Source organism: Zophobas morio, unplaced genomic scaffold, assembly GCF_036711695.1.
Source record: "Zophobas morio isolate AGI-343-1 ecotype UQ-CSIRO unplaced genomic scaffold, CSIRO_AGI_Zmor_V1 ptg000023l, whole genome shotgun sequence".
In the NCBI taxonomy this organism is placed as follows: domain Eukaryota; kingdom Metazoa; phylum Arthropoda; class Insecta; order Coleoptera; family Tenebrionidae; genus Zophobas; species Zophobas morio.
In genome coordinates this window covers 13785450-13806512 of record NW_026972128.1, presented here as the reverse complement: position 1 = coordinate 13806512, position 21063 = coordinate 13785450, and the positions used below count along the sequence as shown (strand labels likewise).

The window sequence follows — 21063 nt, the reverse complement described above, 5'->3', positions numbered from 1 at the left end:
CACGTGGTGAGGCGCGGCTTAAAAATCCCTAGTAGTCCGCACTAATTTGGGCAGGAAATTATGAAATGTTAGAACCAAATTAATCAAAAAAAGTGAATATATTATCAGTTTTTAAATTTCCAGTCCAACTGGAGTCTGCAAATTATATTTTAATGCGATTTTTGTACTTTTCATTTACGAATTAGTTTATTACTTCTGGGCGTCTCTAACCTCAAATTTTTACAACAAATATGTTTTTTATAATTGGTTTAGGGCTCGGAGACTGTAAGGATATTACAGTTAACGGTTTAGAAATAGTTAAAAAATGCGAAAGAGTGTATTTAGAAGCTTACACATCTATTCTAACTTGTGGAACAGCAGCCTTAGTAAGTGGCTGTCACAGTTGTAAATTCCCAAATAATTAAAATTTACGTTACAGGAAGAATTTTATGGGCGTAAATTAATTGTAGCTGATCGAGAACTCGTGGAACAAGGAGCTGATGCAATTCTGGAGGGAGCAGACAATACAGATGTGGCATTCCTTGTTGTAGGAGACCCTTTCGGTGCTACAACTCATACAGATTTGGTTTTAAGAGCTCAAGAAAAGAAAATTAAAGTAGAGGTCGTACACAATGCCTCAATTTTAAATGCAGTAGGTTGTTGTGGTTTACAGTTGTATAGTTTTGGAGAAACAGTGTCAATACCATATTGGACTGAAACTTGGCAACCTGATAGTTTTTTTGAAAAAATTGTTTCTAATTATAAGAACAAAGTACATACGTTGTGTTTACTAGGCGAGTTTCTGTCTACAATTATGTGAATATTCTTAGAATTTTTTGTTTGCAGATATTAAAGTTAAAGAACCGACATTAGAAAGTTTGACAAAAAAGAAAAAAGAATACATGCCGCCGCGTTTTATGTCTGTTAGTGAAGCAGCAGAACAGCTTTTACAAATTTTACAGAAAAGAGTGGAAGATGACGGTTTAGGTAAAGTTGAGTTTTTAACAAATGAAGACTAACTGTGAATTTTTAGTAACAGCTAATAGTTTATGTGTGGGATTAGCAAGGATTGGGTCACAAAATCAACAAATTGTAGCCTGCAGCCTTGAAGAAATGTCTAAAGTAAATTTAGGTGGACCTTTACATTCACTCATAATTGCTGGTCCAGTGTTACATCCCTTAGAATTAGAGTACCTTGAACAGTTCAGAACTAAATAAAATTTGAAATTTTTTTTGGGTTCATTTTTTCCAGAATTCAGATCTGTAACGACTGGTTTAGTCAAAATACGTATGTATTGAAAAAAACGTAAAGTTGGTCAGTGTGTATGATTTTTAATTCCAAGTATTTTTTTTGTAAATTGTGTATCGTGAATTTTGTTTTCTATACACGCAGTTTCGAAAATAAAAAATCGCAGAAGTGAAACACCTGCACCTATGTACATTTATTACATGTTTAAACAATTATAAATTTTTTCGTGTACCTACTTGTACATACAAGAAATTCAAGTACAAATAACGCTCAAGGAAAAACTTACAAACTTTTTTTGGGTTCAATATTATTGGATACATATCTTGCACTTTGCTACTTGAGGATATGCATAAAACCGCTTGCTTTACAAAAATAAAATTTCCAAAATATGCATATGAAGGAGAATTGTATTTATTCATTTTAAAACTTTTTTACTAAGTTTTCATCAAACTGGATGATAATGCGTTGTTTCTTTTATAAATGAATATCTTTGTAATAATTGTAACCTAAATACCTGACACGAAAGGTGTATTTTGGGTTGCGTAAGATGTCTGTCAAGCTCATGGAAGTAAAACCACAATGTGGAGATTAATGATCAATGATCTCTATACCGTGGTCATCACTGACCGTGGTAGAATGGTTAAACGGTTAAACTAAAGTTTAGAGAGAATTCAAAATATGTAAAAATGAATTTGAAAATATTTATTATTATTTAAAAATATACTGCAAAAAACTGGATTATCAATATCAATAACAAGTGTTAAATTAAAAAATACTAATATACAGTGACAAACAGATGGGTGCAATGTCAAGCGTAGTAAATATCTCGAAGGTATAGTCTCCGAAATACTACAAGGTTATATGGCCCCACTAAACTTAATAATGGGATGTTATCATTCCTTTTGTGCGGTTGGTTACCGACTCAAGCCTAGTGTCATAAATCAAGGATTTGTCTCAATATCTTGCCACCTCAATATCTACAATTTGTCTTTTACAACTGTGGGTTTGTTGTATTAACTGCTCCATTGTCGTCTTCACAATACCCTTTTTTTACGACAGCCATATAACCTTGTAGTATTTCGGAGACAATTTAGTATTTTGACCAACTTTGTCGTTTTCCTTAATTCAAAATATTTTACCGAGTATTAACCAGAGTATTAACGTGATATTAAGTTTATCAAAACTAATCCGACTCTAAATGGCGCTGGATAATATATCTCATCCTCTAAAGTCCTTAGATTACCGGTAATCTATTATCTTTATCATCCCCTTTGTGCAGGGTAGGCGATGAGAAAGACAAAGATATAAGTACTATTTGCCATTTCTATTGAAACACCACCTGTTGATAAATTGATTTTGCCTAAAATTTAGCAATTGTTAACAGTTTTCGGTTGATTGACAACGGCTTTTAGTTAGAAAATTGTCTGAATATGAACGTTGCTAAATTTACGATCAACAAGTGATGTTTCAATAGAAATGGCAAAGACTATATGTGCATTAGCAAATGGTGTTATTTTAATAGTTATTAGTAATACTAATAACAGCAGGCTGTATTCTTAGAATTCCGAGAAAATGAGATAAGCTGTGCTCGATTTTTTTTTTTTTTTGAGGTATATAAGTCATTAAAAAATAAAAGTTCATTGATAAATCACAAGTGGAGGTACATAATACTTTGCAAAAAAATACAAATAATTTTTGATTAGCAATGTACAGTTGAGGTCTTCCAAAAGTACACGATAATTTTCTCTATTGTAAATGTATGTTCAAATCATGGGCGTCCGAATAACAAAGTTTGTCAAATTTGACATTTTGTTTATTCAAAAATGCTACGACACTGGTAAGAGCCAAGCTTACATTAAGTTAAAAATTCAAAAAATTCCATGACAACGAAAAATCGTGCGCTTTTGGGGGACCGCAACAGTACCATGCGAAACTTTAAACTGGAAGATTCCAAAGTAGTCCATTTTGCTATTTTTAAATTGAATTGTGCAAAAATTTAGATCTTTTACGGTACAAGTAAGGGGCGATTTAATAAACCACAAGTATAGAGGCATATTATTTCATCAAATTTCTGAAATGGTTTTTTTTTAAGTTTTTTGATTAAGTCGCCGATTTATGTTTTTAGTGAGGACAAAGATATTAATTTTAATATTTTAAATTTTACTGTAAATTGTATCTTGGCCTCTATTAAAAGCACATGATTTTTTAATTCAACATTATGGGGGGTAATACACAACCACACGCAACTCTGTATGCAGCTCTGTATGTATATATAACACGCCCCTCTCCCCAAAAAAAACACTAGTGATAACACCACCGCGATGTGTGTATTGTGTACTAAGTACCAGAATATAAACGTTCTAAAAGATATTTTTTTTGTATTTTATATTATTATGTATAATCATCATGAAATATGTATTTAATAAATTTTTAAATGACGTCATTAACTTTGTGAAGAGGTGAATAAACAATTTTAATATATTTAGATATCGGTAAAAGATACAGATTTGTCGTAAAATTACACCTAGTTAATAGATCTAATTTTATGTTTTTTTAATCTTCAGCAAGACTTCTAAAATATGAAAATGCCGCTTTCCAGTTTCCGTCTGTTTGTCATCTGTTGATGAATTTATTGGGTAGATACCTTGGAGAACACCCAATAGATAACTTTTAAATTGTCCGTATGGATAAAAATTGTCATGCTATTTTACAATATCTCCAAAAAATTCATTATCTTAAAAAAATTGTAAATAAATCTTATGAAAAAATCCTCCCGGAGGTGCTTGAAAAGTCGACTTTTATATTTTATTACTCGTATAAAAAAATAATATGTAAATTGCCTCAGAAAATTGATATTTTTTTTTTTTACAAAAAATTACTAAAATTGATTTTCAACGTGAAATTTTCGAAATGCAGAAATAACGATCTAAAAAATTAAATGAGAATGAAGACTACATGCTTTCTTTTTCTTTCTAAAAAGTGATATTAACAATAAAAAAGTTGTATGAATTTGTAAAAGTACGTTGTAAAAGTAGTGTTCATCGTATATAGATGAAAAACATGTCAATAAAAAATAAACACGATTAAACAATACTTAAAAAAAAAAATAATTTATCATTTATTGAAAGAGGATTGGTGTCGTATTTTTAAGCCTCGCTGTTGTGTCAGGAACATGGTATAAGAAATTAAGTACATGTTTTTATTTTGTAAGCAAATGTGAAAATCAATAATACGGCGCAGTAAAATTATTGATCTTTAAGAACAACCTTATTTAGTCACAATTTATGTGCCTTTATAAAAGTGGCTAGTTATGTAAATAAGTTTTTTATGACCTTTATTGATTTTACGTAGAAAAATTCTATAGTTCTTGAGAACAACGATTCATTTTTATTGCTGTAGCGCCTTGAATATATACACTGTAAACCGCCGTCGTGGTATAATTTCGATCGTTGAAGGTGAATAATCTGTGAGTGTAGACTTTTTCAACAATATTTGATAACAGTCAGTGCTGGCTGTTGCGACATTACTAAAAAGATCTACAATTATTACACTAAACAGTAATCTTTAGGCTGTTGTAGTACGTACATTAATTTTTTTACTACTGGTATCTAAAAATTAGTGTTCACAGTGATCTGTTAACTAACGTTAAGAAAATAAATATGCAAATGGCGACTTCAATAGAAGCTGATAACGGTGAAATGATTGTGAAAAGAGTCAGTGTTCCGATAGGTCTAGAAGAACTAATGGAAGGATTAACCAAAGAAGTGATTTTAAAGAAACCTAAAGACATTTGTGTTTTTGCTTCCGAATATTTTACCAATTTGCTTAACCTCAGAGAAAAAGGATCGCTTAAAGGTAGGTACTCTTTAAATAAATCAGTTTTTATCATTCGACTCTCTTTTGGTAGTTTTTCTCAAAGATTCACCAATCAAAGCAATTTTATTTCAGTGCCTCCTAGTAAAAGAATTCAGTCAGTTACAAAGCAAATTTCTCCTGATACCGTCGCTAAACGATTGAAAATGAAAAGCAAATCTGTTGAGCCCGTCAAATCACTGTCTAGACAAAAAACTATTCAATCTGATTCTCCAACGAAAAAACCATTGACTGCTAAGAAGATCGTTTTAGGTTCAAAGGAGGACAAGAACGATAAAACAGATAAAACCAAATCATTCCTTGATAAACGAAGAGCTAGGAAGGATTCTAAGGAAGATAGTAGCAGCAAACAGCGAAAATCGTCAGACGGACAAAATGATAAAAGAGAAAAGAAAACTCCGTATCGTTTTGAGAGATCTGTAAGCAGAAGCACTGACGACAGTGTTAAAACACCTCGTAACCGAAGTGAATCGAAACAAAAATCTAGTGGTAAAGTTAACAATAAAGTCTCACCAAGAAAAGATGACAAGTTAAACAGTTTAAATAAAAATACAGCTGTAAATAAGGGATCAACGGCAATTGAATCTCTTGAAATTAAGAATGAAGATGCTGCAAAAGTTGAAAATAATGTTTCAAATAATAAAGACGAAATTGTTGAGGACATAAATAAAGATATGGAAATGCTAGAAAATAAAGAAAACGAAGAACCTAGTAACAAAGTGATAGTTGGTTGTACCATGAACAGCGATGTAGCTGTAGACAAAACTAACGAAAATATGCCGGAAAATATTTGTAGTACACCTAAAGATGTTGAACAAATTACAACTGATGAAAACGAAAACGAAAATTATGTAGCACCAATTAAACAAGAACAAATTGATACAGATACCAATCATTCCGTTGATGAAGTAGATCATAAAGCAGATTTAAATGCTGAAGACAAGACTCTTGACGAATCAAAAGAATTGAAAGACGAGAAAAAGTCACCTCCAAGCGACGTTGAGGAAATCATTAACAATGATTCAACATTAAACGAAGAAAAGTCTTTAACTGACTTCAGTAATTCTGAAATTAGTGTTCATGATAAAGATGACAAGAAAAGTGACGAGAAAGAAGACTTAGAAAGGGAAGCAAAAGTAGTGTCAGAAGTAGACGCGTCAGGAGATAAGTCAATAGAACAATCTTCTGCAGGCGATCAAGACGTCTTGAAAGTAACAGAAAAGAATCGCGAGAATGATAAAACAAAATTAATTAAAGGCGAAAGTACCACGAATAGTACGGAAATGGGCATGGAATCATTAGAAAATAAATCGCTGGAAGAAGAAGAAAGCAAGTTACCTGAAACCGAAAATAAAAATGTAGAGCTTGATGACAGAAACCTGGTTACTAAGGACTTCAATGAAGCTATGAATACAGAAAATATAAATCACAACATCTCACCCTCTGAAATGAAAGATAATAATACTGAGACAAAAGTATCCCTCGATGATCAAGAAAACAAAGAAAATATGCATGTAAATCACAAAGAAATAACTGGCAGCTTTACAGATACTATTGACAAAAAAAGCGAAGAATCCAAAGAAAAAGTTAAAATAAAAAATATTAGAGCTAAATCTCTCTCAGAAGAACGGTTAAAACTAAAAGAAAGTAACAAAGACAGGGATAGTAAAAAAACAAAACGAATCAAATCAGTTGATTCGAATAAAAATAATCTTAAAAAAATGGTATCTCAAACAAAAATTGATACAACTAGTAATGAAAAGGATAAACCAGATGGAGTAGTGGCTGAAAATAAAACTAGACCTAAAAGATCCCTTTCTGAAGACGCAGTTAAAGATAACACAAATACAGAAGAATCACGTGGAAGCTTCGATTCTTCAAAATTACGTGAAGAAATAGATACAGTTAATGAATTAAGTAAAACGACAAGTTTTAAAACGAGTTACAACCCTTACAAGTTGAGACAAGAAATTAAACAAGCTTCTGAAGACTCTAATAATAATAATAGCAGTATGGCTAAAGTAGCCAGTGAAATAGCAGCAGCTACTAAAATACAGTCCACCTGGAGAGCTTATGCCTGCAGAAAGAGCATAAAACAAATTCCAAAAGACACAACAAATGATTCAAAGAAGCACGAGGAAGAAGCACACATAAATGTAATAACAAATTCTTTAACAAAGAATAATGAAGATGTAGAAACAAAGGAAGATGAAGAGAAGAAAATTAAAGATGATTTAGATGGTGCGACTGAAAAATGTCAAGACACTTTAAAAACTGAAGCGGACTCGGTTACTGAAGATGTTATTGAAGAAAAAACTGAAAATTACCAAAACTCTGCAACAGTTGAAGATAATGCTAATAATAATTTAGTAGAAGACAAAGTGCTTGACGAAACTGCAGCAATCGTAGAGAAGTCTGACGAAGCAAGCAAACTTAAAGAAAATAAAGAAGATACGGAAAGTGAAAGTAAGATTGATGATAACGATAAAAAATCAACACTGCAGGAGAGTACAAAGTCAATGGCAGAACAGAATTCACCAGAAGATAAGTCAAATAATGAATCAGACGTTCCTGCGGAAAGTGAAAAAACAACAGAAGAAGAAAGTCATAAAACGGATAAATTAGAATCTATAGTTCATATGGAAACAGAAAATGAAAAAAGAGAAGACTCCAGTGACATAGTTTCTCAAGACATAAAAGCAACCGAAGGCACAGTAAGTGAAAGTAATGAAAACCATGACAAAATTGAATCAGCAAATGGTGTTAGTGAGAACGTTTTATCCACAGAAAATGGTAAAGAACTTGAAAACAACACCAACGCAGATATGACACAAGAAATGCAAAAGAGTACTGCAGATGATAAAGATATGTATATAAATTCTGAAGATAAAACCACTTCTAATACGATAATAACTGAGCAAACCACTGACAATAAGTCGCCGGTACAAAATCATGAACAACAAGAAGTGGTAAATGTGCCACCAGAGAAATGTAACGAAGATGAACAAAATGAGAATTCGATCAAGAAAAGTGAAGAAACAACTGAAGACGTATCTGCAAATGCTAAAGGTGACACCACTGTATCAAATTTACAACAGTCTGATAGTATTTTGCCAAATGATACAAATCAGGAAAAATCAGAACAAACTGACACAAAAGAAGTGGACACTAACACAAATACAGAAATTACTAAAGGAGATGGAAGTAAAGAAACATTGTCAAGTTCAGAAGAGCAAGAAAATGATAAAGCGGTGGAAGAAACTGTAACTAAAAAAGTTGACTCGGCACTAAATTCTGAAAATGTTAGTAAGTCCAATATTAATGAAAATGAAGACACCGTGAAAGAAGATCTTGACAAAATTAGTACAGATAAAGACAACAATGGAGATCAGAATAATCAACAAACTGAAGCTAAAGATTTACCGGTGGAAAAAGAAATTTTAAGTATGGCAGATGCTGTTATAAAAATTCAAGCCACGTGGCGGGGTTACAAAACGAGAAAACAAATTGAAGACGAGAAACTGTTTGGAGATTCAGTTGAGAAAGAAATTAAGCAAAAAGAGGATTTAGAACTTGCTAAAAAAATAGATAAACATGCAGCTATTTCAAAAATTCAAGCTGTTTGGAGAGGATATAAAGTAAGAAAAAATATTAAAGATGTTAATAACAGGGTAAGTTAAAAATAATTGACTAACAGTACTTCATTTTTTGTTTTTTTAGTTAGCGGAACTGCAGAAACCAACAGAATGTGATGAAATGCCCTCCCAGAGGGAATTAAGTGATGAAGATATTTTCAACGCGGCAACAAAAATTCAAGCTGGTGTTAGAGGTTACATGGTTCGTAAAAAGAGAAGTAACGTTTGTCACTTAAAAAGTATTACCGAAGAAAATACACCAGAGAATAAAATGGCAGATGAGGAGGTAATTGAATCACTTCAACAATTACAAGACATTCCTCGTCATTCTCCTGAAGTCAGTAATAAAAGCGATGATGGAAGCCAACAAGTGAAAAAAGAAGAATTAGCACATACTGATTCAGACACTGCCGAAGCTGCGATGCTTGAAAATTTACCAGATAACTCAAAAGAAAAACAAATGGACATTAATAGTAACACAGAAAATGTTAATAATTCACCTGAAGTCAATAAAAATTCCAACGATTTAATGCAACAAGCAGAGAAGGACGAACTCGTACAACCTGTTTCAGATACTGCTGAAAAATGTATGCCTGAGAATTTCGAAATGTTAAATAACACTAAATCAGATACCGCAAATGATAAATTAAACGAAAAAAAAATATACGTTGGCAGTAACACAAAAAGTGTTGATAATCAAATTACAGGAAATGAAGAAGCTAAAAATAATGAAATGAGAAATACCAAAGAGGATAATAAAAAAACCGAAAACGAAGTGAAATTTATTGCTCCGGAATTAAACTCCTCTACTACAAATAAACTCTCTAATTTAGATACAACTGCGTTAATTGATGATACTATTTCAAATAGCATTCTAAACAAAGATGAAGTTGACCCAGTTTCCTCCATAATTCATGATGAACCAGGTTATGAAGACGCTCCTACGCGACCAGTAACCTCAAACAAACCTCAGGAATCAATAAACAATCAAAATATTGAACCCGTAGCGGAAAAACGTACCGCAAATGAAGTTAATCAGAGTGTCGATAAGGCGCAACTCAACACTCTCAATGAAAAAAATATAATCAAATATCATGAATCAAATAAAACTGAAAATAACAAAAAAGACGAACAAAAATTTCTCGAAAGTCAGGAATCCACCACTTCTGCTGATTCCTGTACTACAGTTATATTTAACGAAACTGAGACACAACCTGCACATTTATCACATGATGAATGTCAAAAGATACCACATGATGATGAATCTCAAAAGATGTCATCTACAGATGAAAATACAGGCACAGATACAGTAGTTCAGGAAAGTGATAACAACAACGAGGAAAATAAAGTAATTAAAATTTCAGAAGATTTAAAAGTAGATAACTCGATTAATAACAATACTGAAAATATACATGAAGAAAATGTATGCGATTCTGTGTCACAGATAAATAACGATACTCCCACTGTAGAACCAGAAATTGAAAAGAAAATTACTCAAGAAAGTGAAACAGCCAATATAAGTGCACCCAGTTTACACGATACTGAAAACGATAATGTTATTAAAGAAATTCACCTTGAAGAAAACCAAAAACACATACTCCCTGAAACTAGAGAAACGATGAGTAATGAGAATGACAATATATCAGGAACTGAGAACAATTTGGAATCATCTGATGTGCAAAAAATTGAACCAACGGATCCCCAACTTGGTGATGATAAAGGCGACAAACCTGGTGACCATGACGTATCAATTGCAACCAGTAACGAAACAGACACGGAGAAAGAGAAGGAAAATAACGAACTAAATGACAATAAAGAATTAGAAAATTTGCATGCAAATGAAACTTCATGTTTAAAAAAAGTTGCTGATGCCGATTTTAGTGACTCGCAGGCAATAAGTGGAAGCAACAGTAGTGAAAGTGAAATGCATGCGTCTGAATCCAAAACGGACGATTCAAATATAAGTTCGGAAACAAATTTAAATGATACACCAGTCAGTCAGTCCTCTACTGAAAACAATAAACTAAACCTATCTGCTTTAGAAAGTGAAATAATAAATGCTAACAAGCAAATACAGAATATAGTTGCAAGAAATTCGGAAGAACGTAATGAACTTTCAGACAACGATAGAAAAGATTCGATTGCAGATAATAGTTCTGCTGATGAAACAAAAACAGAAACTTCTTTGTCAACATCCAGCAATAGTGAAACCGATAAACTAAAAAGTGAAGACAGTACAGCTGATATTTCTTCTGAAAAGGAAGATGAGAAAGAACCTGTTGTTAAGACAGATAAAGATGTTTTACGCATACATATTCCTTTGAGAGAATTGTCTGAAATAAAAGAAGAAGACGGAGATGCAAAATCTTCAGCTGATTCGGTGGAAGATTTAGATGATGAATCTAAATCCAGCAAAGATTACACCAATTCAACTGAAGATGAAAAGCAAACTGAAAAAGACAATAAAAAAACACAAGAAATAAAAGATGGCGATAATAACGTCATACCACATAGAGATTTAGAATCTAAGATGCAAGGTGAAAAGCAAGCAGAAGAAGAAAATGAAAAAACACAAGAAATAAAAGATGCCGATAATAAAATCATATCAAAAAGAGAATTAGAATCTAAGATGCAAGATGAAAAGCAAGCGGAAGAAGAAAATGAAAAAACACAAGAAATAAAAGATGTCGAGCATAACGTGATACCAAATAGAGAACTGGAATTGAAGACGCAAGATGAAAGGCAAACGGAAGAACATGAAAAAACACAAGAAATAAAAAATGCGGAAAATAATGCGACACAAAATATATCATCGGAATCTAAGATGCAAGATGTTGAAAATTGTAACAAAGACAATGTGAAAAGTGAAAATCTAATTACAGAAAATGACAAAGCGCAAAAAACGCAGGTGAATGATCTGGAAGGAACCAGAAAAAAGTCCGCGAGTCCGATAATCAGTTTGGTGCACACTGGCGAATTTCATGATACAATAACTGTCCCTATATCTGTAAGTCCGCCGACGACTTCTTCAAAAGAGGCAGAAAATCAATCCAACGTTCGACGAAGCTCGCCCCAAGGTCTAGTACATACAGGAGAACTTCACGATAATGTGTTGCCCTTATCAGTTCAGCTAAATGAAGCCCCACCAGGTCAAGTATTTGTTATAATAGTAAGTGGAGTTCACGCAAAAATTTCATTGTCAAGCACAGCCAAAAATCACTCATTACTTTACGTGTCAAAAATATTTTAAAATAACAATAACATTGACCAGGGAGAGATCGCATAAACTTTACATCTTTCAACAATTTTGCTTTATTGCCAACGTTCATTACGTCTGTGTTATTTGAAAGGAACAGATTTCTGGCATGACACAAATAAAACAAAACTAAAAATAAAGTATGTATATTCAGTCGTTAGTCTTGTAAACGTACGTAGTTCAAGATGAATACTTATCCGCTAGTAAAAATAGAAATTTTTATTTTTTGTACTTTTACTATCGTCACTTTAGACGTCACTTGTCAACCGAAAATTCTTTTATCCTCGTCAAGTTATTTATAATCGTAAACCTCTTGCGATAAATATTTTAATTAAAACGAAAGTCGTTACCACATCAATTTCCAGCGTAATAACAGTTAACCGTTAGTGGCTGGACAAATTTTACTTAGATCCAATATTGTTAAGCTATTACTTACTATTACTAGTGATAAATTCTACAGGATTAACTTAATTAATTTCCTTATCATATTGATTTCGAGTAGCACATTCAATTATTTTACAGACCTAAATATACCTCTGCTTATTTCCGTGTTTGTTTTGCCTGTCCATACATATTTACTGTTATGTTGTCGTTTTATCGATACGAATCTCATTAAGCATGATTAATATACCTTTACTCCCATTTTTCTCTAGCCAAACGACATTTAAAATGAAAAAAGAATAGTTACAAATTATTGTATAATTTATGACTTAATCTTAATGGTGAGGAGTCTTGACAAATTGCCACTTTAGCCCGTTACGTCAATCCTCAGTTTATATATAGTCGCTGTTTGATAGGTATCTATTATATAACTCATTTTATCATGAATGTTCATTCCAAAACGTACAGGAAACCTGCACCTCATACTGTCACATTCATCTAAAAATTGCCAAATAGTCTTAAATCAAAACACGTTGGTTTCTCGATATTTAGCAGGTGCTGAGATCTTGACGTCACAAGCGTCCGAGTCAATCGACACCGACGGTCAGAAAGGGGCGCAGGCGTCGAATAAAGACGCCTCAGCATGTGAGACTCAGCCAGACAACACAACGTCGTCGGCAGCTAGTATGGAAACTGAAAAACGGAACAACGCGACAACTATACCGAAGAAAAGTATGGAAGCTGAAGCCGCCACCAAGATCCAAGCCGGATTTCGGGGATACCAAGTCCGCAAGCAACTGAAAAACAAGGTAAAATTGCCTGCATTATTTCACAATTTTTTAATTACAGTTGCACATAACCCATTATTTTTACAAAAATGCTTCTTTGATTTTTATCTCAATGATTTGACTGAAGTGTCTGTAGTTTTTAAATGCCTTTCTTGATTGCAAAATACTTCAAAGAAAAAATTGTTGTCATAATTTTTTCCAGTAACTGCATGTGTTAATTGCACATCAGGTTCTATCAACAAACATAATTTATTTATGAGTTGGTGTAAACATCCCCGCTTAAGCCACTATTAATTAAATTCGTATTTACCACACAGAAAAAATCTTTTTTAACGCGTGCTTTGAACGTTTGTTTTTCTGTGGGTATTAACGCATTTATTTTAAAATAAATTTGAATAATTTATTTTTTCACAATTGTCAATTATTACAGTTCGAAGGTGCCAAAGAATGTTATTTATGCGAGGTTGCAGTCACATTCCAAACATTCCGATATATTTATATGTGGGTTAGATAATGTTCATTGATTGGATTATCTTCCAGATCGTGTGTTGAGGTGTACGTTTATAAACAACACGGGAAATCGTATCCCTCGCTTTATAACACAAATGTGGATACAAAATTTATTATACTTAGAAATAGGTTTAACAGAATTTTATAAGGAAGCTTCCCATTATGTCAAATTCTATTGGCAAATTGTTTTATTTCGTTTTTTAATTTTTTGTATAAATAGTTTTACATCTGCACTCCGATAAGCAAATAGTTGCAAAAAATAATGACACATATTTAAATCAATTAAACTTAACGAGAAGTCACGGTAATCTGAAATGATATGCGCTTCTTGCACAGCCCCGTAGCTAGAAAACTTATTCAGGGGGGGCAAGTTTGTCGACAGAGGGGGCTTCATGTAAATATATATATTTCAATAATGCACTCAGATAACTGCTTTATTTTTTCATTAAAATAATTGTAAACGTCGTTTTTTCCGCTATTAAATTTTCGTAAAAACCTGTCCAAGTCCAAAGAATTCGTACGGTACTTTTCAAAAGCCAGAAAAACCAAGTTTGCCAATCTTTGATGCGTCATTGCGATCGATTCAGAGAATGTAGATTTACAAACAGTTGTACTGCGTCTAAAAATTCGTATATATTGCCAAATAACATACCCTGTAAGAAAATAAAGGGTGGCCAGGTGGGGCTACTAAATATGCTTTAGCAATCAGCATTATATTGAAATTTTATTACTAATTTGAAATTTATAATGTCTAAGTATTCCGGGGGGGGGGGGGCAACCACAACTGCTAGGGGGGGCTCAGCCCCATCTTGCCCCCCCGTAGCTACGGGGCTGTTCTTGCATGCATACAAATCATGATCCAATAACATTCACAATGGAAATATGAATGAAAACAAAAATTCCACACGTGTTTTAAGATTATTACACAAAAAATATCGATGAATATAAATTCTAAGTAAATAAGTACGTAAATAAATAAATCAATAAACGTTTTCTGGGATGTTAAGTAATGCACCACATTCTCCATACATTTAAAAAATATCTTTGATATCGATTTATCGATCTTTAATTGCGACTTTATGAATAAGAGGAACTAACACTATGCAGCAAAATGACCAGTTTTCCAAATCTTTGAAGTTGTTGTTTTTGTCTATTATTATTAATAATGAACTATTCCACTGTTTTGTTATTCGTTCCTGCTGTATTTTTCCCAACATTTAAATAATCTTGTGAACAATGAACTGCATATAAAGTTATTTACATGAATCAAATTCAAATGAATTCAACAATGAAAAAATCTCCAACAAAAGGTTTCAAAGATCCTGTGAACCGGCATCATCACCGATATTTTACTCATTTTAAATGTTATTTTATTTTACATACAATGTAACACTACCTAGTTAGTTCATTATCCTGCTTTAAATAGCAACCATCACTCTTTTGTTTAACTTCGGTCAATTTTAAGACAGTTTTAAAGAAAATATTATTATTATCATTATTATACCAAGTAGGTACTAGAAAACACCTATATAGTTTGGATTCTTCATTTTAACACAATGTGCGTCGTACCTTGACCTAAATGTCAGTATTGACTCAAATAGAACTATATCTGAGAGAATAGAGGAAGCAGGTGTCTGATTTAGAAGTCAATTTTATTCAAAACTCGGAAGATGGTAATGAGGTCATCTCTCTTACGCTTCTCAGAAAGAGAACAAAGATTCATTCATACAAATCATTTTTACCATGGTGGCCGTTTTCTGCCATATGGAATTCTGGTTAGACAGGTTCCATATATCTCATGTCTTGTTGAAATACTGGAGTTTTATATAATTTTGAAAATACTACAGAAGTTGTCTTTGGGAATGTTTGCTTTGAAGAACAACATTCTGTTAGCCTTGACACGAAAAATGGGATCATTCAATTAATCCATTGGAGAAGATTTCCCGGTATACCTAGATGTTGAAGCTTATGTAGGAAACGATGCTTTAGAACTTTATCAAAAGATTTGGAAAAATCGAGATAGTTGATAACAGAAGACATTTGGAATATAAGTCCCTAGTCCAATCAGACAAACGATAAGAAGATTTGACTGACCTGATTTTCGAGGCAAAATCCCATTGGGTGGTGGTCTAACAAGAATTTACTTGTCATAAATTATGGACTTCATGACTTTAACTACAATCAACGCTGGTAGCTCAAGGTGTGAAATTTATCACCTTTGTTGGCTATCAGACGAGTCGGACGAATTTTTGCTTTATTCCGTAAAGATTAATCTATTTTTGTATTTGTCTACTATTAAACTTTACAAGTGTACAGGCTCCGTGCTTACATTATTTTTGAGTGAATTATAGGAACTTTTATAAAATCTGAAAATTAAAAACTCGCGTAATAATTTTTCATAAAAAGAAAAACTAGTCTTAATCGCGGCCGTCATAGTTTTTGTCTGTAAAAAAAAATTGTCTTTGTTTTTGATCACTGAAATAGTCACTATCCTGCCAAGAAATATTTTAATATTACTGCTGTACATTTACACTTATGCTACTTAAACTCACCCACTTTACAATATCAAACAGATTTATTTTCACACCTGCCTTGAATGAAGTTGCATCTACATGAATTAGTAGGTACAGATGCGAATCGTTCCAGTAGTGGTTTTGTATAGTGTGCCAAGGAATATAGTGGTTTTACTTTCGTTACATACTTAGTGGATTTGCTTCACCTAAACAGGTCCGACTTTTTGTAGCTGTTTGTTCACAAACAAGATCTTGGAAAAGTCAAAATCATAAAATCACTATTTTTTCAACTTTTTGTATAAGACATATCTAACTTTAATTGAATCTTTCCAAATGTATGCTTTTATTTTCCTTATTGTGACAAAATTAGAGGAGTGAGAAAAAGACAAATATCTTACCTTCGTCGACGTTTTTTCGATGTCCCCAATAATAATTAAATAGAGCAATATTTTTAACTTAAAGAAAATTTGGTTCAAACAAACTTTTTTGAGCCGTTCCTGAAGAAAGAAAGAATAGCATAACATCCGCTCCTCAAAAATTTTACTTATTATTGCAACACAAACAAAAATGAGTTTGACTTGTTTAAACTTTTTTGTTAAATTACTGTGGTTTTTTCGTTTGCCTCTGACTTCTTCTAATGTGTTGAAAGTTACTATTATAAAATCTCCTACGTTTAGAAAACATTGTTTCAACACATATAACATAAACAACCTGTTCACATATTTCGTCTTAAATTGCAATATACGCTTTGATGGATAGAACAACTATAGTGTTTTATTATTTCCTGATATATTCTTGTGTGTTATATATCTGCAGAGATCTATTTTAACAGACAATTTTTTTCTCATATATCGCTACGTATTTGGCTAACACGTTGAAACTCTTAAATCAGTTCTAGAGACCTAAACTAAATATTTAAAAGGAAATTTACAGTTATTTTAATCAAAAACATTGTCATATGTATTATTATTCAAGTGTCTCACAGGGTGCAAATTCTAGAATTACAGATCAAGACGATGTAGCTATTTACAAACAAAAACATAAATATTTAATAGCCAAGACATAATTATCTAGTAAATTTTGAATTGTTGCAAGTAAAGTGTATTTTATAGAATGTTCATGGTTTATTTGTTTTGGTCTGCAAATTCATCTAGTCAAGTATTCGTTGCCAAGAACGTATTTCATATTATTTCGAAATTAAACTGTTTACACCATTATTAAATTAATGTTATTATACATTCCAAGAAATTACAAAACTGATTCCAACAAGTGACGATTCTTTCTGTACTTTGTAAATGTTAAATATCAAAGACTATTATTTTATTTATAGACTATTTTTTAGACGAAAATTTAGAAATATTGACAACACTTGGCACTAATTGATGTTTTCGGCTTAAACTTAATTATGAAACCTTCAACTTTCTAGCAATGACTAAAATAGAATGCAGGCAGATGCGTTTGAAATAGTAGTTTATGTGCATCTTAAAATAGGTCAGTAAGATTCTGAAGTAATAACAGTATAAAAAATATCGCCAAGTTTTTAAACATTGTCAAATTATTTGCCTCTGAATTTGTAGAAAGAATTTTTCCACCAGTTTGAAACACACCCAAATTATGGAAGTTCCCGGCCCTGAAAACACTATTCATAAATAAAAAAAGTAAGTTCCTAAATAGACTCAGTGCTAGACTTCATTAAATGATTTATTAGACTGATTTATTACACTCATCTTAATCATGCTATTTAATGCGGAAATATAAACAGTTCGATTAAACGATTTCTTGGCAAGTAGTAAACACCCATGTAATTAGGACACACATGTTGAATCTGGGTTAAGAGCACCAAAATTTTGTATGACAATGAAAAGAAGGAAATTCCAGTCTTTCTCGACAACACTGGATTTCTCAAAAATGTATTTGCATTTGACAAGTTAAAATAACACAAAAGACTGGATTTGTGACACATTATTCGATCATTTTACTGAAATTGTACGTTTTCAGATCAGCTCTCCCGGTGACATTTCAAATCAGCGTCGTTCATCTAGACGCAAAAGTTCTGGGAGACTAACAGAGTCCGGGAGGATCATTCAGAAAAAATCAAAATCTCCATCTGATCTTGAAGAAAAGTCTGCTGTGAAAATTCAAGCTGGAATACGAGGATTTTTGGTCCGCAGGCGACAGAAGAAGCAGAAGCAAGGGAAAGAATCGTCATAAAATTCGTAAAAATAACTAATGCAACATTCTGTTATAAATTGAGCGTTTCACCATCTACAACCATGAAAAACTGGTGCAAGTTCAGTCTTATAAATATTTCCACTATGTAGAAATAATGTGATTTGGTTTATTTGCAATTGCAAGTTATTTTCGTTCGATGTTAACCTCGATTCGGCATATTTTTCATTTTAGTAACACCTCTAAAGATGGTCACTGTTTACTAAGATTCTACCGTCCACTCTTTGTATAACGACTGTTAACATTAAGTAAACAAAATAATAAACGATATTTTTTTAAATATAATAATTACAAATACTTAAAGCTCCACAAATGAATGATTATAATTTCATGATTCCAAGTATAACTAACTATATTGTTTAAGCACTTTCCAAATATTAGATAATTTAGAAATTACTTAGACATGTTTAAATACGTATACACGAATCGTACTACTTAGTTATTTATACTTAATTATTTTTATTATTTATTTAAATATATAGTGTCCTAGTGCAAATACTTCTTTAAAATGAAGACGTGTGTGACTATGTCTAGATTAAGCACAATTTTCTGTTTGTTATCAATTTAAAAACGTATCACGCCGTTCCATTCGTGTACACGTATTCCTGTTTTCAAAAACATTTATTGATAAAATGTATTTATATTTTCCTAGAGAATTATGTAATAATAATAAATAGAAAAAAGCATTATAATCATGACATTTTATTCCATCAGTCAGAATTTTTATACATTTATTAGTTTCTTTTCATCCTAGTGCATACTAAATGTCATGATCCGAATATTTTCAAGAGTGTAAAAGAGGGAGAGCTGTTTACCGTGGAAAATTTCCATTACTGCCATCCGGTAGGTATTATTTATTACTATGCAATACTGTAAAGTTTATGATCTGTCAGTTTAACTTTTTCAGTTTGACGCTGTATGATTGAACTGCAAACCTGAAAATAACCTAAACAAAAATAACTACCCAAGAACACAAACAATAATGTGGATTAAAACGTAAATATACAAATTTTAATGATGTATTTTGACTACAAAATCTAAGTTAAAAAATAATAATTGTGGAGATGAACTTGGGGAGAGGGTAAAGTGTGGACTATTTAATAACATTTTTCTCTCCTAAAAAGGAATAATTAAATCCAGTGTCTACGACAACTTCTCGAAACGCGTAGTGAAACCAAAACAAAATTCAAATAAAGTCACAACTACCTTAATACACTGACATTTGATACGTGGAAACTGCAACCAAAAATTTTGAAGCTAACCCTGTAGACTTTTATAACTATAATAAATTGTTATGTGTATTTAAAACTGAAACTATTCGAGTAGTTCACATTTGGGAATATCCAAGTATAACTACCAAACTCACTATTTTTGGGTCCTAATAAAATTACATGATCACTTGGGTTCTATTAGACAAACAATGCTTTAACAGCTCAGGCAAACGAAATCCTCATTAAAGTGATGACAGCATAAGCGTGCCGTTTTGAAATTTACAAGGGTATAATTTATGGCTTTAAATGCTGAGGGGTTGGAAATCTTTAACTTTAAAGTTGTAAAATTTCACAAAGACCCAAAAGTAATTGGTTTACTCAAACCTCATTTGACATACACCTGTTAAAACTTTTGACTTAAGCGGCTAAAGCCAAAGCCCCTTTATAAGTCAAACTGCCTATTGTAAGCTTTGCGGACCCGAACCGCAAGATTATTATTATGTTCATTGTTGGCATAATGTAGCTGTGAACTGAGTTAAGTAAAACAATAGCCAGTTTGACTTATAAGGATGGTTTGGCTTAAGCCGCTTAAGTCATAAAAGTTTTAACAGGTGTATCTCTAATGAGGTTACTTTAATATACAAATGTGCAATATTTGCTCATGTTTATTAGTTATTGAAGGAAATTAGACACACATTACTAACTGAATAGTGAACAAAATTAATGACCTGACGTCATTAACTTAAAATAATTTAAAAGAAAATATTTATGAACTTTCCCGGCAGGAAGAAATAATACAGTCCTCCCAATTTAAAGTGGTTTTTATGACAAGATAATAAACATTATCACCTCATTATTACCCCATGACAGTCTCCTGCATAAAGACACTAGTTGTAACAAATATCACTTCCGTAAAGGTATCGCAAATAGTGACAATCCTTCTACAACTTATTTAATGCCAAGAATTGCGACACCACTATTTTAAAGAAATCGGGATTTGGTTTCGTTTTTTTTTTATTTTTTCATTGTGGTGCATTTTTTTGAAGTGTAACGCGTTTGTTACCCGACTTGTAAACTGGAAATTGACTCAAATTTAGACTAAAACGACTAAAACAAGAATCCAAATCTATGCATGACATGAACCCAACTTCAGTCACATAAAGTCGACGTAAAATTCTAATGATTCATATAGAGGTATGTAAGTTTTGACTCCAAACAGAAAAGCAAAGAACAAACAAATACAGTCGTTTTGGTTATTTATTCATCCATACTGTCGAAATAAAGTTGTAAATTAAAATAAAACTCAGATATCAATGAATTCAGAAAAAGAGTCTGCTACAATCTCTAAAAAATATATAGGGTGTCGTTACAAAAACGTTAAACATTAATTTTTGAGATAGGATGGTAAATATTTATTATAAGTACATATAAACGATTTA

The 21063-nt window shown here is 32.1% G+C and overlaps 2 protein-coding genes across 5 annotated transcripts; both read left to right on the top strand.

Annotated features, from left to right (window-relative positions):
- Nucleotides 1–14: 14 nt before the first annotated feature.
- Nucleotides 15–1210, top strand: LOC135134677 (diphthine methyl ester synthase). Its single transcript, XM_064063433.1, has 5 exons — nucleotides 15–67; nucleotides 124–365; nucleotides 419–773; nucleotides 826–966; nucleotides 1013–1210. Exons 2-5 carry the CDS (start codon nucleotides 231–233, stop codon nucleotides 1195–1197), a joined length of 816 nt encoding a protein of 271 aa, XP_063919503.1. The 5' UTR covers nucleotides 15–67; nucleotides 124–230; the 3' UTR covers nucleotides 1198–1210.
- Nucleotides 1211–5807: 4597 nt separating this feature from the next.
- LOC135134672 (putative leucine-rich repeat-containing protein DDB_G0290503) lies at nucleotides 5808–19105 on the top strand. Of its 4 annotated transcripts, none has more exons than XM_064063428.1 (4): nucleotides 5808–8772; nucleotides 8822–11885; nucleotides 12929–13182; nucleotides 18183–19105. In XM_064063428.1, the coding sequence occupies exons 1-4, from the start codon at nucleotides 5839–5841 to the stop codon at nucleotides 18393–18395; spliced, it is 6465 nt and encodes a 2154-aa protein (XP_063919498.1). In that variant the 5' UTR covers nucleotides 5808–5838; the 3' UTR covers nucleotides 18396–19105. The 4 variants fall into 4 exon arrangements, with proteins under 4 accessions (XP_063919498.1, XP_063919497.1, XP_063919499.1 ...); XM_064063427.1 differs by having other exon boundaries at nucleotides 12926–13182; XM_064063429.1 differs by lacking the exon at nucleotides 18183–19105 and adding an exon at nucleotides 17762–18167 and having other exon boundaries at nucleotides 12926–13182.
- Nucleotides 19106–21063: the final 1958 nt, after the last annotated feature.

Excerpts from the sequence above, each read along its gene's own strand:
- LOC135134677 (XM_064063433.1), top strand. The coding sequence starts at position 231 with ATGTTTTTTATAATTGGTTTAGGGCTCGGAGACTGTAAGGATATTACA. Across the intron at positions 366-418 it reads CTTGTGGAACAGCAGCCTTA|GAAGAATTTTATGGGCGTAA; the intron begins GTAAGTGGCTGT and ends TTTACGTTACAG. Across the intron at positions 774-825 it reads ACATACGTTGTGTTTACTAG|ATATTAAAGTTAAAGAACCG; the intron begins GCGAGTTTCTGT and ends TTTTGTTTGCAG.
- LOC135134672 (XM_064063427.1), top strand. The coding sequence starts at position 5,839 with ATGAACAGCGATGTAGCTGTAGACAAAACTAACGAAAATATGCCGGAA. Across the intron at positions 8,773-8,821 it reads TTAAAGATGTTAATAACAGG|TTAGCGGAACTGCAGAAACC; the intron begins GTAAGTTAAAAA and ends TTGTTTTTTTAG. Across the intron at positions 11,886-12,925 it reads GCTAAATGAAGCCCCACCAG|CAGGTGCTGAGATCTTGACG; the intron begins GTCAAGTATTTG and ends CTCGATATTTAG.